Here is a 17,987-nt window from a genome sequence, read left to right as displayed (position 1 = left end):
GTTTGCACAGCAGTGGTCTTTGCAATTACATACCGAGACTAGATTATGATAATCTGGCTGTGGCAGAATAATAATTTGTGTTAGTAGCATGATTTTGCATCATGCTTTTTCTGTTCACACGTACACCTAGCTATGTTATGTCACGTAAAACAAAACAACACAGCAATTCCCTCTCTGAAAACTGGAAGCAATCCAGAAGCATCAGGGATTTGCATTTGCTGCATTTTTAAACTTTCCCTGTAGCTGTTGAAAATCCGAATCTGAAAAATCCTGATTGCATTTAGCACGTAAAAAAATGTATTACCAGTCACTGTTAGTAGGGTTTGTTCACTAACATGCTTCAGCCAAGCTGTCATGTAAGTGGTATTGCACCGGTTAGCTCTACTAGGGTGATACAAATCAGCATGCCACATGAGTGATAAGGGAGCATAAGGAATGGAAATTAGGGAAAGTAACTGTCAAAAAAAAAAGACAACCAAGCTTCCAGTGTTCTCCCATTATGACTTCTTTGATGTTTTCTTTTCTGAAGCAGAATGGAAGAAAGGGATTTCTCTTATATGAGGAAATTATTTTCTCTACTTCTTTAGCTTTGGAGAGTATAATGTTATCCTAGCCATCACATTTCTGTGGTCACAGTCATCCAGATCTGTCTTTACATGTGGTATTGCCTTTTATGTAGTTTTAAATGATACTTTGCATTAACAGGAGGTTGGACTTGATGTTGAAGGTCTTTTCCAGCCTGAATAATTCTCTAAAAGACTGTCAAGGTTTACTCAGTATTTGTAGTCAATATGTATAAGCACACAGCAGAGCTTCCTCATAGAAGCATCTACACAGCTTGTCATTTCATGTAGACTTGGGAGTGACAACAGGCATTCTAACACTAACAGTATTATGGGCTTTTTGCAGTAAGTATTTTTACAGTAAAACATTGGTGTTCCAGGTCTAAAAAGCAGCTGACAAAGTAACCTTGTCACGTAGTTCAATATCTATAAACCTATGACAGGTAAATTTGGCAATTACAGCTCTGTAATTTGTCAGCACTGCTGTTCAGGAATTAGTTTGTGGACATGCTGAACAAGACGTGTAAATTCACCTACATCTTTATTTTCACTGTTTTTTGTTTGTTTTTGCTTTTTAAGCTTTTTTTTTATCATGTAAACAATATTATGAATGTGTTCTAGAAAGAACTCAGCTAACTGCTGTACACTTGGGAAGGACTGGGCTCTAATTCACACAATTCAAAGCCTCATGCTGTAATCCTTCGGAACTGTTTCCATTGTCTCTCAGTTCAGAATGAAATACTATTGTTTTGTCCCTGGATGAAAGCAGATTTGTCTTACTAATCTAAAAATGATAAGTTTTAAATGGTTCAATTGATTGCCAGAATAAATCCATTAGCCAGGGCTAAGTCTGAACTAATGTGTTGGGTTTTTTTAAAGAGTAGAAATGAGTGCTGGGCATAGAATATGTCTAATGCTTTGCAAAGAAACATACCCTCATGTAAACAGCCTTTGAGTCTGTGAGTGTGAAAATGCAGTGCATGCTTCACAGTGCATTTCTGCTGCAATCTCTGCTTTCATTTCACAAGTTCAGGCACCCCATATTTTCTTCTTATTCTTCCTCAACTTTTCTGGTTATCGCTTCTAGAAGATTCTGTTCTTAGATGTTACCTGACTTTCCTCTTTTGTCAGCATTTCTCGACCAAAACAGAAACTTTGTAATGCTTGGGACAAGTCAAACTTTGAACTCGAAGCTCAAACAAGGGCTTTAATCTCAGAGTAATTCATTGGACACAACACTTGTGGCTGTCAGAAAATAATAGCTTTTTCTTATCCCCAAATTCCTTAATATGAATAATAATGTGCTATTCATCCATTAATTAAGCGTGGACTAGAGACTTCATCTTACTGATTTTGACTTTTGGGAGTTAATAGCTGATCACTGTTCAGCTGACCATGTGTTTTTTTCTGACTTTTTATAAACTTGTCTTCAGAAAGAAGTACGTTTAGAATTTGATGTACAGAAAAATGCTTAAAGTTAGTTCTTGCTGTATAGGATGCCTACTAGAAGACTCCTAATGTAAGTATTTATTAACATTTAGCTGTGAAACTGTTCCCCATGAAACAATCAGTAATGAGTCAAACACTGCATCTTGCAGTCTATTCACTCCACAAAGCTCAGCAGAAGGGAGTTAGATAAATAAAATCCGCATGAAGATTAAGAACAGTGATCTGTTCCTCAAGCACGACCAAGAAAGGTTTTTTTTGCAACTCTTTCAGTAATGAATTCTGCAGCCATGGCTATAGTTGAGGAAATATGGCCCAGCTCCAGCTCGGATGACAGAAAGCAGTTTTTGGGTGATTGAAAACCAATGCGATAAACTGTGAAAGCAAACAGTGACACAGGGCACAAAAATGACCTGCACTAGGAAGCTATTTTTGTTGATATAAGAAGACATATAATTGCTTATTTGGCTGTAAACTGGTGTTAACAGCCAGCCAGGTGCTATGGGAAAGTGAGAATTATTATTATTTTTTTTTAACATTCTGTAGAATTTAAGTTTGATGAGACAGATCTGAAAAAAGCTTACTTGGTAGCCATTGCAGCATCCAGCTACCCAACAAAGAGAATGTTATGATTACAATTAGTTTCCTGGATATTGAGGAGAAACTAGGAAGTTATGACGTACTCATTTTCTAATACTGTCACACAAATCTTTTTGGAATTGGCTTCTGAACAAAAAGCTTCCTCTCTTCTGTCCTCTCTTCCTCTCTCTCCCCTCTTTCTTTCTCACAGTTTTAGAGTTACTCCTGTGTTCTAAACGCATGTGATTTTTCACCTGGCCATTCACAGTGTGGTTACTGAGGTAATATAAAAATGAATTTGGGGACTTTGATTCAGTGATCAGTTAAGAAGAGGAAGCTAGGATGTTTCTAGCCTTGAGCAGGTTTGTTCTGGAGCACAAACTCATCTCTGGTGCCATCCTGGTACGTTTTTTTTGTTTTGTTTTGTTTTTCCACAGACAAGGAAACTACCTGCAAAGAGAAAATTTTTGTTTTCGAATCTTGCAAGGACTTGATACAGGTCCCTTCAGGCCGAGTACGTATTATTCACAGACTGGTGGCCTCTGAGGGTCTCAGAGGTACGACCATTTGTCCTCTGAATGATTTCAATCTAACATTTTGTTGGGAATGGATCTTTCCCTATTCTGAGTACTGAAACGAGAGAAGAAAGAAAGTATCCATTCAGAACCGGGAAACTCATTTCCATCTGTCAGCATAACAAATGGCTTTGTTTTTACGTGGCAAAACATTTGTTCCTGTAACTAATACAGACTAATTGTTGTTTTTTCTTTTTCATGAATTTTTAAAACTGGGCAATCAGTTTGACAGAAAATCTGTTCCAAATTATGAAGTGTGAGGAAAGCTTGTTCAACAGTTGCATCCTTGATTAACCATCTACAAATAATTACTGTGGTTCAGATATGTTCCAAAATTTCTCTTTTCTACCTTCTGTCCATGGTTTATATCAATTTCATCTCTGAAGAAGTCCAACTCAGGACTGTTTTTTTCTGCACTCATCTCTAATAGATTATTTACGGAGCTCTTGAATGTTAAAACACTTTTCTCTATTTTCACACTTTGATGGAAGGTGAAAATGGAGAGGGCTTTTATTGAGAATTTGCATACGTACTGTGTATTTGAAAATAAAACTTGAATGCATTTTGAGCTTGCCTTTCATTTATTATGTAACTTTGGCAGAAAACTGCAAACTAATACCATAGGTGGGGAAATATTGAAGAATTTTCTTCGTAATACATCTGATTTCTCATTTGCTTGTTACTGTCCTTCATTTTCAACATGGGATTCATTTGTGATAGTGCTTGCTTTTGCAAAGATGGAAGATTAAAAGTTTTGTTTGAAATGAAGTAGATTACTGCCTCCGTTTGAGACTTGCATTGCAAAGTGCATACACGCTATACTCAGGGAGCAGCACACATTTTCTGCTGCTTCTTAATCTTCAGTTCACATCTACAGGAAGCTTTCAAGATCTTTCAGTGTGAACAGATTTGAGAATTACAGGGCAAAAATGTAGTAGATGCTTAGGTTAGACTAACAGGATTTTTCTGCATCGGCATCGTGTATTAAAAGTAGAAACTGATCTTTACTGTAACACCTGCAAGTCGGCGAGTCAAGTGTTGCATACATTTTGGCAGATAAAGCTGATGTGTACGTAACTATAATGCAGGTTTACTTTATTGTGCTACTGAACACAAGTGACAGTAAAACAGGAAAATACATAAGTAAGGTGACAAAAGAGACTTAAATTATCTACAATGTTTGTAATCTATAGAAATTCTTGTTGTGCCTACTGAAGTCTGAAGCATCGCGTGTTACCTTGTTCAGAGATAACACTCACTGTTGCTTTCCGAGGCACACAAGGCTGAAGGGAACACATACTATACATTCCAGCCCTGCAATAAATGGACATCTGGAATGACCATTATTCCTTTGCACGTTTTCCTTCTCTATTTTGTACGTTGAAAAGGCAGAGTTTGTAAGGTACCGTTGTGTGTAAACATTTGTGTATATATGCACACATAATAATATTGTATATATTTTTATTGGTCAGATTTTATACTATATAAATGTATATAAATATAGCTATATACATATGAGTGTGCATGTGTATGTATATATGTGTGTATGTGTATATATATACACGCATCCAGAGCAGTCTCCCTGTCTCAAATGGACTGGCCTCTACTAAAATGACAACAGCTGAATGACATAGGAGAGTAGCAGCTGAGGCTTCTTGCTTGAATGACAGCCTGTTAATCTAGTTTGGCTTTTTTCCATGCAACGAATTTTTAGCTGTTTAATGCAGGTCATATTTCCTCCCCTACTCTCTGCTTTACTTCTAACACACTAAAAGTTCTTTTTAGGGATTATATGTTAATAAACACAACCGCATGCTGTATTGTAGATCTCCTTGAAATAATTAATGCCAGTTTCTCTTGTATGCTTTTCAATGAAATGTTTTTCTTTTCAAGATATTCTGTATTGTCCAGATTCGTTTAAAGTAAAGCACGCTGCCACTCTGTTGGAAAGAAAAAGCAACTTATTCAGAAACATTATGTTAACTCATTCTTTTCTTACATCTTAAACATGCAGAGCTTGAGGCCTTCTTCGGCCTCCGTCTGCCTTTCTACACACCTCTATTTAACTGTGGAATTTGCATAGAGCTGGAATACCTTATGTTGGTCATAAATTGCACTCCTGTTGTTTACCAAAATAAAGCTCTGGCCAAAATATTTATGAAATCTTTACCAGATAGAACACTTGAAGAAGTAAATGGTGGTTACTCTCTCCTTTGGTGCAGCTTCTTTGATTTACTAGCATTCCCCTTCCCAGGGATCTATCCCTCACTTCTAACAAAGATGAGACAGAACGTTTGCTCCATGCTGTAGGAGAAGCGATGAGCAGGTAGAAGTAAGGTAGCACAAAACCGAGAAGAATGACTATGCCTTAGTTTTCCCCTTCTGACCTCAAAGTCTGCCCTAAACCCTTTTCTTTTTGAGAACAAGCTCTTCTTCTGTCTGCTCACCCATTCTTGTCGTGTATTTCTTAGATAAGGATGAGTGTTCGAAGGACAACGGTGGTTGCCAGCACGAGTGCATCAACACAGTAGGAAGCTATGTTTGCCAGTGCCGGAATGGATTTGTGCTACACGAAAACAAGCATGACTGCAAGGAGGGTAAGTTGCACGTTATTTGGACAGTAGATGATACAATTCTTTCAGCAAGATTTTGACAGCTCTCTTTCCGGGGAAAAAAAAAAGAAGATTTAAATAGTGTCTTGCATGCTTAGATATCTGGGTTTTATTGGGTTTGATCCCCTTCCCCTGGTCCCTCACTCCCTCCACCCTTAGCATTTGTGCATCTGAGTTTGAGGTTCTGTAGGTTTAGAAAATTTGGAATTAATAACCACTCAACTTCAGCAGAGAATGCTACCTTTAATAGTACTGTTAAGTGTAGAGCATTTAGAGTTGTAACAGGATATTAATCTAACATGATATAAAACAAAGGGACAGAGTTTTTGGAGGAGCCTGATAAAGCTGTCATTTGTTCCCATCACTGGCTGTGAGCCTCCTCACGTTTAGGCTGCTGTTGTATCTGCCATCATGAGACACCATTCAGGGTTTATTTTGAGGGACGTATTCAGACAATCTAAATATCCACTCGAGTCTCTATGCGTCTTTCTTCCTATTTTCTGTCTGAAGCTGTGACTACCTCCAAGCAAAGATAGGCTTGGTGGCTTCAGTAGACTTTAGATTACCTGCAAATGAACCTTAAGTGTGTAATATCCTTTAAGCCTCTGTAATTTTTCAAGGCTGTTTTCTAGCGTGTCTCATTTGTAAATCATTTGTGTTATCCCCGATTTTGCAATGGGACTTGCCTCTTCTGGAAGATTCTTGTTAAATAATTCTCTGATGTTTATTTAAAAAAAAATTGAGATTGTTAAAAAAACAAATACAAAAAGAGATGAAGCAGGCATTAGGTTTTTTATTTATTGAGAGATGCACTTCTGGATTCAGTTTTGATATGAATGACACAACTGGTCTTGGTACGTAGTGAGAATTCAGGCTTAGCAGTAATATATTTTTCCCTAGTGACTCTGTGTTAGGTTGTTCTGTAGCTGCTTGCTCTGTAGTTGCAAGATGAAAACTTGTGAGAAGAAAGCAAGATATCTGTTGTGGATTGTCATGCTTATTTGCAAGCAGAATGGGGGAAAGAGTAGAACATTTGACTGTATTTGAATACATAGTTTGCACGTGTTTACAATGGATTACGATTTTGATGTAAATATGTAAATAACAGCATACATTTCACAAATCAAAGCATGACAGATTAATTGACATAAAGTGTTTGTCAAAGGGGAGGAATGTGATCCTTCACACTCGGGGAGGATGTTCAGCTGTGTTCCTAATGATTCTTTCAGTTCAGTGAGTCGCCTGACAAACAGTGTACTTTTCTGGCTACCTCTGAATACAGAACTCCCAGACTAATTGATGCTCTCACTATTGGCACAGCTGAGTGTGAACAGAAGATCCACAGCCCCAGTGGCATCGTTACGAGTCCCAACTGGCCCGACAAGTATCCCAGCAGAAAGGAGTGCACCTGGGAAATCAGTGCCACCCCCGGGCAGAGGGTCAAATTGGTGAGTAGCATCTGCACAAAGCCAAGGGCATGGACCGGCCCGTGGGGCTTGTATGCTCTGAGCTCGGCCCAGAGAACTTAGGGGCGAGCCACGTAGCTCTCTCTACACTACCTGTAGCAAATGACTCCTTTGTTCAACAGTGAAGGAATTCCTCCCATTGTTCCACTTCTTCCACTCATCCGAAATAGGGGTTTTGAGTTCTGAAGAAGTGATGCTCGCATGCATGTGCAGAGTGTAATTCTCACAGGTATTAAAACAATAAGCAGACGTGCTACAATAATACTCGGGAGAAACAAAAAAGCAACCATTATTTGCAATGACATGTTCAGGTGAAGCTCTTAGCAATGTGAACGTGTTACATGAGCAAATGGAGAGAGAAATTGATGTATCAGAAATTTTGGAGCCAGTAAACACAAGAAGAGATATGTGTCTGCTTTAAGGAAACAGAAGCCTAAATTGTTGTGGGGATGAATGGGATATTGCCACTCAGCAACTCCTGAGCTTAAGCACTGCCATCACACCTGTTACTGGTGCTGATGTGAGGTCATTTCTCCATTCCAGTTCTCCAGAATTAAAAAGGTTAATACGTTCCTGCAGAGTAGGAGGGGATGGAGCAAGTGGTGCGTGATCCATCCGCTCCAAGGGTGAAAAACTGGTTCTTGTTTCAGATGTCCTTCCTTACTACCGACTTTGAACAGCATTTCATCCCATCTGCATAAGCAAAAGCCAGTCAGACACTCACAGGGGCATGTTATTATAAAAGCTTTTTTCAGCTCTTTTCTCTTCTAAAAGAAAAGTACTTCAAATGATCTTTTGCCAGTGAAATTGGAAAATAAAGCCAAGAGAATTTTACTGATTTTTTTTTTTTTAGTAAATTTTGCTAAGTAAAATTTGTAAAAACAGCCCCACAATTTACAGCCCGAAGCCCACTTTTATATATGGATTTAGTATAAATTCTACTAAATTCTGTATATATATGATCTTTAAAATCTGTCTAGTGCAGCAAAATGTCATATTAACAATTTCAAGGCAATGCTTCTACTATTTTTTTCCTTAGGGTTCCATCCTGTGTTCAGGTTTACTCCTCACAATTTACTTAGCCAAATTAAACGAGAATTGATTTATTTTTTTTATGCTAAAAAAGTGTGTGTGTTGTGAGGCTGTGTTTCATTTTCTGAGGGGGCTGTCTTGTCTCACTCAGATAATCACTGAAGTCCCTTCCTGAGAAGGGTAAACTTAAGCGTTTGGAGTAATTAAGAAGCCAAAGAAAAAAATAGGAGTGTACTTTTGAATTTTTAAATGAAATATGCAGATAAAGATAGCTTTGAAAATATATGTATCAGAGGGAAATTTTCTTAAGCTAATCAGCCGGATGTTTATAAGAGACAGACTCAAGTGTCCCATTCAGGCAGATATCCATAAGTGCCACCAACGTGTCTACTCAGTAAGTGCTATAGATAGAAAGGCTGGCTGTTCAGAAACTGTACGTAACACCGTTTCCACTAACAAGACATTAAAGTGGAGACTGTAATGGTGGAGGAGCAGATATTCAAAAGTATTTGTCCCAGGAAAGGCCAGGTGTGATTTAATTATATTTCCAAATTTATTAAGTTATTTGTGAATGCTGCTGACAGTGAATGGTAGAGTGGAAGTTTGTGTTAGCTCTTCTCTTTCAAGTCTGTCCATAATCCGTAGCTAGGAACTGATCTCTGAAGAAAGAGAAACAATGAAGATTATCTCAGAATGCTTAAAAATATTAGATTTGTGTTTCCTTTTAAATAAATTTTCTTTGATTCTACTTATAATTTCTAGACTCCATAGCTAGACTCAACAGACTTGCTATTTTTTTTTCTGTTTTCCTTTGTGTGGCCCAGCATAAGATAGACTATCTGAAGGCTTAGGAATTGCAGTGATAACTAAAAAGAAAATGATTAAAAATAATACGTGTCTCATAGTTCACGATAAGTTTTTTTTTTCTAGAGAGTGATATGTTTGTGCTGATGAGTAGCAGATAAACCAAATAATAATAATAATAATAAATTGGAAATTGGATCATTTCTGTTGTTCCCACTGACTGAAATTTGGCTTCTCTCAATTCTACATTTAAGTAATTCCCTTTTCAATTAGTCTCACTTGTGTTGGGATCATTTTATCATTTTATTTGGTTATAAATGATGACACACAATTGCCATTGCAGAAGTAGGATGTCTGACAGCAATTGAAGAGCAGCAGGAGGAACTGCTCTACAGATGTTCTCACTGCCTCTGCAGTTGTGTCCCCTTAATAGAAAACACTGGGTTTCCTGTGCACTGAACCTACATCTACTGCTTCGTTCAGCTTTCTGCTTTCCACAAAATGAAAATATGAGGGCTGCTCCAAAACTGACGCCTCCTGTTTTATGATGGCGGCCGGTGATATCAGAGACAGATGTCAGTGGTGCAGCAGTAGAGGTTGAACCTTCCTGCCAATATTCCATTGCATGTTGTTGCTGTGTGACAAATGGTGTCTGATGCGAGAGGGTGTATGATTCCACAAGGAACTCTGCAGGTCAGATTTCCTTTGGTGCACCAGGCACAATGCTCAATTACGATATTTCTTCAGTAACTGCCAGGTTTTGTTGTTTTAAATATCACTTCTTAATCCTTTACTGTTTTTGCTTGTGTGTGTGTGAGTTCATTTTATAGCTGTATGACTACTAAGCTGCGTGACTACTCGTGAGAGCACTTTTACTCTGTGTTTTCATATTTTCAATTCTGTCTTGAACAGCAGGTTATTCGTAATTGTTATTTGTAAAAGAAAAAATCACAAAGCTGTGTGTGTGTATTACATTCTCAGAGTTCTGAGTGAGAGGCAAAAGTACCAGTGTTTTAATCATGTTCATACTTGTCCCTGGTCAGAAACCTGTCTCTTCTCAGAAGAAACCTTTAGACATTCTCCTGACATAAATTTATTGCTGCTGGTTCAGTCTTGGAAGACAATCTTCCACATTTGAGAAGCCACTGTGAGTTTTCCATGCTTTAGCAGTTTCTGTAGGTTGCAACATACACTTTTGGGAAATGCCTTTGTTTAGATGCCCCAAGAAATCCAAATGCCAGAAATTTTTATGAGATTGCTGCTCAGGCTCTGCTTCAAATGGCTCACAATTTGCATTTTTTAATAGAACTGGATTTGTCCTGACAAGCTTCCTCGAGTATTGATAGAGACTGTGAGAATCCCTAGAAACTCAGAAATTAAAACAAATGCTTTGAAGTGAAAAAGGAACATCAAAATGAAGCAGTTTGCTATCATTGTGTTCAGACCATGGCAGTAATCTGAATCTTCTTGGGAGAGCTAAGGGAGGCAAAGTAGTCTGCTGAAGTGCTTATTTTTTTTATATGTAATAAATACAGTTAAAATATTTTTCCTGTTTTTCATTGCAAAAATGCAATGTTAACACGAATGATGCAGCTTGAAATATTGTCAGAGTTGTAATAATAGAAATTACATCATTAAAAATAGATTAGGAATTAAAATTATCACATACAACCAGGCTTGTGGAAAGGTCATTCTCAAAGGCTTTAGTTGTGAAGCGAGGTTAAGAAAAAAAGAAAAAGAAAGGCATTTTGATTCACAGATGCTTCAAGGCCTTGGTTATCTGAGGCACCAATAGACTTCCTGCTTTTTGCTTTGTTTCAAATGTCCTGTGAAATATGGAATAATCCTACAAAGAATACTTACGCAAAAGAAAGGCCACCATATTCTAGACTTAATGCTCTGTTACAGATATTCATTGCCTGTAAAAATATGATTCACATCTATGGTGTTAAAGGAGGAGTAGTGCTATAATCCGTTGCCTTTACTTTGTGCTCCGAAACACACTCTCTCTACCTATTTACCTTGTAAATACAGTGCTACATCAAGTCATTCTGCTTTTTTTTCCCCCCCAGACATTCAATGAATTTGAGATAGAACAGCATCAAGAATGTGCCTATGACCACTTGGAAGTGTTTGATGGTGAAAGTGAAAAATCACCGATTCTGGGACGCTTATGTGGCAGTAAGATACCAGAGCCTCTCCTTGCCTCTGGAAACAAAATGTTTCTCCGTTTTATTTCTGACGCATCAGTTCAAAGAAAAGGCTTCCAAGCAACACACTCTACAGGTCAGAAAATCAGGATGTGGCTTACTAATAACTTCCCCTTCATTCTTTAGTGGAAGATATTGAAACGTTTCTTTTTATAGGAACAGGATGATTTCAAAGATAACACAAAGGTTCAACCAAACCTAAAGAAGCAGTAGGAAAAATTGGAGATTGCAGAAAACCTTCTCTACTATTTTAGATGTTTCTTTCTCTTTTTGTCCCATCTTTTCTTTTTCCCCTTCTCGCTTTCTCTTTCAACTTTCTAGGCAAGCAGTAGACAGATTTTGAAGCAATATCTGATATAAATAAGTTGGCCTAAGAGATATTTCGTAGGATTCTTTAGTTTGTGAAAGTTTTAATAGCTTTTCATTGTATTTTAAATGGCGATACTTAACCGAGGCATGTGATGCACCTCTACTACTGTTGTGTTCTAACTTAAGCAAGAGTCTGTGTTTATATAAAAACAGCTATTACTTTGCAGCAGAGATATAAAGGGAAAGACCAGCAAAAGAAGTGTAAGTAAAACAACACCGAAGATTGCCTGAGCAGCTTAAGATAATAATTACCTTCCCATTTATCATTTAATTTTGTTGTTTGTCAGAAACCACTGGAAGAGAAAATGCAATTGCGTTAATAGATAAGGACATTTTCAGTAGGCGTGCATCAATTTCCCCCCCGTTGTTTGACTTACAGTGGCCCCTAGTGCTGAATCGCTGAACTTCCATTGCCTGATGTAAAACCAGGTGGTTTGTGTGTGTGTCTGTGTAGTTTCATTTGTTTCTTTTTCACTTTTTCTACCTCATTTACTTCCCTTTGACTTTTCAGTCAACGTGTAATACTCGACTGAAAATTTTTCATACAGCAAAGTTAACATCTTCTCTTGTTGTTTTCTTCCTTTGTTAAGAATTCTAAACCTGTATTAATTTAATTCCCTTCTCAGAGAGCAGCACTGGGAAACAGCACACTAAATGTTTTTCACTTTTCTTAATCTGGGCCTGGAAAGGGAAAAGCTTAACTACTTGTCATTCAATGTATGTTTTCCTTGTCAAAAAGCCTGTTTTACAAACATGTCTTTGTTTGCATTCCCTCCCTGAGTAACCCTTCCCCTTCAACAGAAAACTAGATAGAAATGGCAATAGTTGCTCACTTGTTAAATCGCCATGAGGTAAATAATTAAAGGTCAGAAGCCTTGCTAGAAACAGGTGGTGTGAAACTGACAAATAAAAGTGCTGAGTTTAATATGCCTTAACTGTAAAAACTTTCTGAGCGAGAATAATAGTGCTTTTCTGAGAAAACTGGGCAGATTTTTTTTCTCCAGACCTTTAAGAAGGCTATAAAAGTTATGAAGTTAGCCTCATAAAGCAAAAGCAGGGCATTTATTTCTCTAGTCTGCCATTGCAATAAATGCTCATTAGGTTGAACAGCATGTCACCAGTATGAGCTTTGGAGTACCACTTGAACGAGGGACACCTCAGATTTTGCAGTGTTGAGGCCAAAACAGTTGTTCCATAGCAGCATTGCCTGTGTGCTTTGGACACATTCATTAATGAATCTAACAAGCACTTAAACTATGGGTTTGATTTTCTTATTCTTTTCGAGACAGGATGATACAGCAGCAACAAAGATTCAAAAAACTGATAGACTAGAAAAACGTCTCAGATAGAGCAAAACATAAAATACTGTTTCTGAAGTGTAACAGAGAAAGGAAACTAATTAAGAAGGAATTTATAGAAGTCTTCCCAGCAGAAAATTAAAGATCATTGCTTATTAGGGAGTGATTTGGTTTCTTAAACACCTGGATATCCCTTCCGGATAGCCTAGTTTAGGTTGCCTGGACACAAGCTGCTGTTGAAGGAGGTTCCAGATCTGCTGTAGGTCCTATTCTTATCTGCCAGCCCTGGGACAAATCTGGGTATCTCAGACGTCTCTCACTTCAAGCTTTTAGTTCACTCTCGGAATGGCTCTGAGAATTCAGTAGAAGAGAGAAATAGAGATGTGGTGAGAAGATCAGATCTAGTGGGAAGCATCTCTGCCCATGGTATGTGATTGGAACTTTCGATTCTAGACTAAAGATTGTCTTTAAGGTCCGTGCCAACCCAAGCCATTCTATGAAAGGGAATTGCTGTTTTCTGCAGTCACTGTTGCAGTAACAGCTTTCCTTTAAAGTCACGTCCGCTGTAGCAAAGAGGAGGAAACAATGCAGACAGTTCATTAAACATTTTCTTCTTCAGCAGCTGTTCTGTGTCTGAAGCAGGGAGATGTTCTTAACGTTGGCAACAGTCCAGTCAAGAAAACACAGTCATGAAAATGTAAATTAAACCAAATATTGAAAAAAGGAAAAAAAAAATCAGTTAGTAAGAATAATAGTGAGAAATAAATGCTTGAAGTATCTCATATTGCACATTTTCTTTATTATTATAAGTCTTTTATAGTAGAAGGATTTAAAACAATGAGATTGAAGAATAGATCATGCGTAAACAGATCAGATTACTTACATTATTCATACTTCCTGTTTTGGCTCATTCATTTACTTGTTAAGAAAAAAACATGTAGATTTAAAAATAATAATTATTTACTCATTATTGTCGTCGTTAATTGGCACCTGGCCTGATATCTGCAGGTGGGTCTCGCCTGCCTCAGAGGGGGAAAAGGATCCTAGCCCAGCAGCTGGCAGGGCTCATTGAGATGGCTTTCAAGTAGGCATGAAGGGGGAAGGGGATATAAAACAAAGCCTGCTAAGGGTGGGCCTAAAGGAATAATAATAGGACTGGGGGTGAGACAAGGGGCTCGTGTGAAGCGATGCAGCATGGGCAACAGACAGGAGGAACTGGAGGCCATTATGTGGCAGGCAAACTGTGACTTAGCTGCCATTACAGGAACATGACAGGATTGCTGCCCCAGCTGGAGTGCTGCAGTGGATGGCTATAAGCTCTTCAGAAGGGACAGGCAAGGAAAGAGAGGTGGTGGCTTTCCATGTTAGAGAGTGCTGTGATGTTGTTGAGCTTGGGGCTGGGAATGATAAGGCTGAGTCTCTATGGGTGAGGAGCAGGGGCAGGGCCAACAAGGCAGACATCCTGCTGGGGGTCTGTTATAGATGGCCTAACCAGGATGAAGAGATGGATGAGGTGTTTTGCAAACAGCTGGCAAAGATGCACGATTGCCAGCCCTCGTTCTCCTGGAAGCACTTCAGCTTCCCTGATGTATGTTGGGAACACAATACAGCACAGAAGAAACAGTAGAGGAGGCTTCTAGAGTGTATGAAAGATAACCTGGTGCAGCTGGTAGGAGAGCCTACGGGGGGAGGTGTCCTGCTAGACTTGCTGTTCACAAACAGGAAAGGACTTGTGGGAGATGCGAACCCTCTAATTTACTTTTAAAAGTTAACTTCACTAGATATTTACAATAATAAGCAAATTTTAATTATAGCCGACGAAAACTTAAAGTATGGAGAGAGAAGTAGTGCCTGTTTTCATTTGTTGCATTTTCAGCAGTTTCTGTCCTCGTTGTGTAAACTGGCTAAAGAACAGTGCACTGGACTACACCTTTAAGTATACCATCTTATTTAAATTACAAACCCTTTAAGTAGTTATAAACAAACTCTACAGCAAGACATGGGTTTTATGCTTGTGTAGAAACAGAGTTTAATAATGAAAATTTGGCTTTGGCCTAGGGCAAAGATCTCTAGCTTAGGAGTTGCTTGAAGAGCAGGGTTACACAGCTACAAGACTTCCGCTAGTAGTAGCAGCTTTTTTTCTGAGCCAGGATCTTTTTTCAAAGTCTTGTCCACGTACTATGTAGCCAACAAGCTAGCAAGGTTAGTTGTGATGTTTAGAAAAGATCTGGGTCTGCAAGCACAGCACAAATATTAAATCTGACACTCTTATGTAACACAGAGCACATGTGAGCTCATGCTGATCACCAGCTGCATAGTGTGCCCCTGCCACTTGTGTCATTAATCCATGTGGAAAAGCTGATGCTACAGGACGCGCTACTTACAGCTTTTGGCTTGCTCTCAAGTGTTTACCTGAAGAAAGTTCTACCTCTTGTACCACTTTCCTTATAACATTTGTGTTCACTGTCTTTTAGTACTTGACTTGAATATTATGGACTTGAATATTATACCCAAGACTCTGTAGTTATTTAAAAAAAAAAATAGATGTATGTAGGGAAAGTTTGGAATAGTAAGCCAATCTTTATATTGGATGGTACTTCACTCTATGCATCCTCTGATTGTGGAAAATTTTAATTCTCGTTGAATAAGCTTAGTCCAATTTTTCCCCTTTAATTTTCAGAGTGTGGTGGTCGGTTGAAGGCTGAAACCAAGCCCAAAGATCTGTACTCACATGCTCAGTTTGGTGATAACAACTATCCGGTTCAGGCAGACTGTGACTGGCTCCTGGTGGCAGAGCGTGGCTATCGAGTTCAACTAATGTTCCAGACTTTTGAGGTTGAAGAAGAGGCAGACTGTGGTTATGATTACGTGGAGATCTTTGATGGGCATGATAAGACAGCTATGAGACTAGGCCGATTTTGTGGTTCTGGGGTAAGTAACCAAGTACTAAAACTTTCCATTTCCACAATAAGAAATAGGAAGAAAGAAAAGACATAGGAAGGAAAAGGATAAGGAGAGATGAGGTTCAGTTACTAGGTGTCATAATGAAATAACTATCTAATCAAGATATTTTTCTAAAAGAAATTTACGGATACGGCATCTGAATGCGTTTTGTTGAAATGTTTTCCTCAGTAAATATTCTTGTCAATTTATTAAGCAAAGTATTGTAATACTACGTTAAGTTTTAGGTTGCTGGCAGTGGAGCACGTGTCAGTTCCTCTAGAAAAGTTAGCAGCATATTCTCTTGCAGAGGTAATGAAAATTTACACATTCAAATTCCATAAATTTGAGTGAAGAAGTCATGTTTTCATGGGGAAGAGGTACCTGGAAAGCATTTATAATGTACCCATTGGTTGCTTAATGTCTATATAGGTACTGCTCGGTCCCACAGCTCAAATTTGAGGAAGGTAAATGTTGGACACTAGCACAAAACCCCCAAAACTGTAATGGCTAGAACTTCCACCAGCGGACAATAATTCAAATATCTCAGTTTAAACTGGTGTCCAACTTTTAGGAATTTAGGGTATCGTTTCCTCTGTCTGCCTTCCAAATTCCTAGGCTATAACGTAGACCTGAGTGAGCTGGAAGCATTCTGTCAGATGATGAACCATGTGACGCCTAAGAGGAAGTGACAGGAAAAGGAAAATATCAGTAAGAAACAAAAAAATCTGAACGAAGGGGATAAATACACTGAGTCAACAGATAATTTACTTACTGTTTTATTTATGTATTTATTTTAGCCACCAGAAGAAATCTATTCGTCGGGGGAAACGCTTTTACTTCACTTTCACACTGATGATACAATCAACAAGAAAGGATTCCATATACGATACAGAAGTATAAAATATCCAGATAGTGTGCGCACCAAAAAATAGCACAAGAACCTCTATTCAAGAAAAGGAGAGTGAGACAAAGAAAAGAAGAAGGTTACAGAGGAACAGGAGGAAGTCATGACATTTCTATTTAACGAACTGAATTTATTAGCACAAACATTTTATATGAGTCCAATTGAAATGATGACTTATAAGAGCAGAGACAATAAAAAAGAAACTGCCTATCCTAGTGGACTACACATGGTGGCGACGTGCAGGCTCCCTACTTGACTGCCTCTGCAAAGCTGGTGAAAGGACTTTGCGCGCTTCCAGGAGAATATGAAAGCTTTTGTTCATGGTTTGACATTAGTCATAGAAAAGTGAGCATTCCATCAGTGATGTTCAGGTGAGGTGACCCTACAAAACAGTTTTCCTTCTGACAGTTGTATGGTGTCCAGGAGAGGAAAAAAGAAAAACGAAAAAAAAAGAAAAAAGCTCTTTCAGGTCACGCACTCAACACACTGTCCTTATATCTGTTGCTTTATCTTTGTATCCTGCAGACAGTGTGTATAAAGACTTGAGAGAAGATATGAAATCGTAACGTTTCCTGCATTGTTCTGTATTTTTACCAGTTCGTGTATTGTATCAGGTTATCAGCATTTTGAAACTGGAAAATCCTACTTCTGAAACACAACTGAGAGTGTTTTGTTTTATTAATGACTGAGAAGTCTGAACTGTTATGGTGGTCATCATTAGCTTGACCAATCACTAGTTAACTGTTTTTGAACAATGTAAGCATCTGAAATGTTAGGTTTACTGGTTAAGTAAGCTGTGTCTGATGATGTGCTCTTATTTTGCACTGAACATAGAATGTAGACATAGATGAAAATCTGTCATCAATCAAATCTGTATCCATGAGATATAGTATTGTCTGAAACTCCTCCTACTGAATTTGTTTTCAACAGTACATTTGGAGCCACTGCAAAGCTTTATTTCGTTGGACCTCTTTGTTAATGAACTAATTGTCTTGTTTAGATAATCAGAAATGAAGCTACACTAGTACTGGAGTGGGAGTTTTCCTGAAGATTTTTTTTCTTTTTTTTTTTTTTTTTCGGAAAGGAAGAGTATCTGTGATGATGAAAAAAGCAGAACAGAACAGTGGACCCTGGATTTGTTTCTTATCGAGCGTGAATTCCTATGGTGCTATTCCGTGAACATTCA

At 38.2% G+C, this 17,987-nt stretch overlaps 1 protein-coding gene across 1 annotated transcript in view; it reads left to right on the top strand.

The window, feature by feature from the left end:
• The window catches only part of TLL1 (tolloid like 1), a 114,748-nt gene extending 97,848 nt beyond the window's left edge, over positions 1–16,900 (top strand). Inside the window, exons 17-21 of the mRNA XM_065736220.1 lie at positions 5,635–5,760; positions 7,096–7,223; positions 11,150–11,363; positions 15,635–15,885; positions 16,695–16,900. Of these exons, the coding sequence (XP_065592292.1) occupies positions 5,635–5,760; positions 7,096–7,223; positions 11,150–11,363; positions 15,635–15,885; positions 16,695–16,829 (854 nt within the window). The 3' untranslated portion in view covers positions 16,830–16,900. The remainder of the gene's footprint in view (positions 1–5,634; positions 5,761–7,095; positions 7,224–11,149; positions 11,364–15,634; positions 15,886–16,694) is intronic.
• Positions 16,901–17,987: the final 1,087 nt, after the last annotated feature.

Source organism: Cyrtonyx montezumae, unplaced genomic scaffold (genome assembly GCF_038088225.1).
Source record: "Cyrtonyx montezumae isolate F1298 unplaced genomic scaffold, pur_monq_1.0 scaffold_2, whole genome shotgun sequence".
NCBI classification, from domain to species: Eukaryota; Metazoa; Chordata; class Aves; order Galliformes; family Odontophoridae; genus Cyrtonyx; species Cyrtonyx montezumae.
This window is presented reverse-complemented; position numbering and strand designations above follow the sequence as displayed.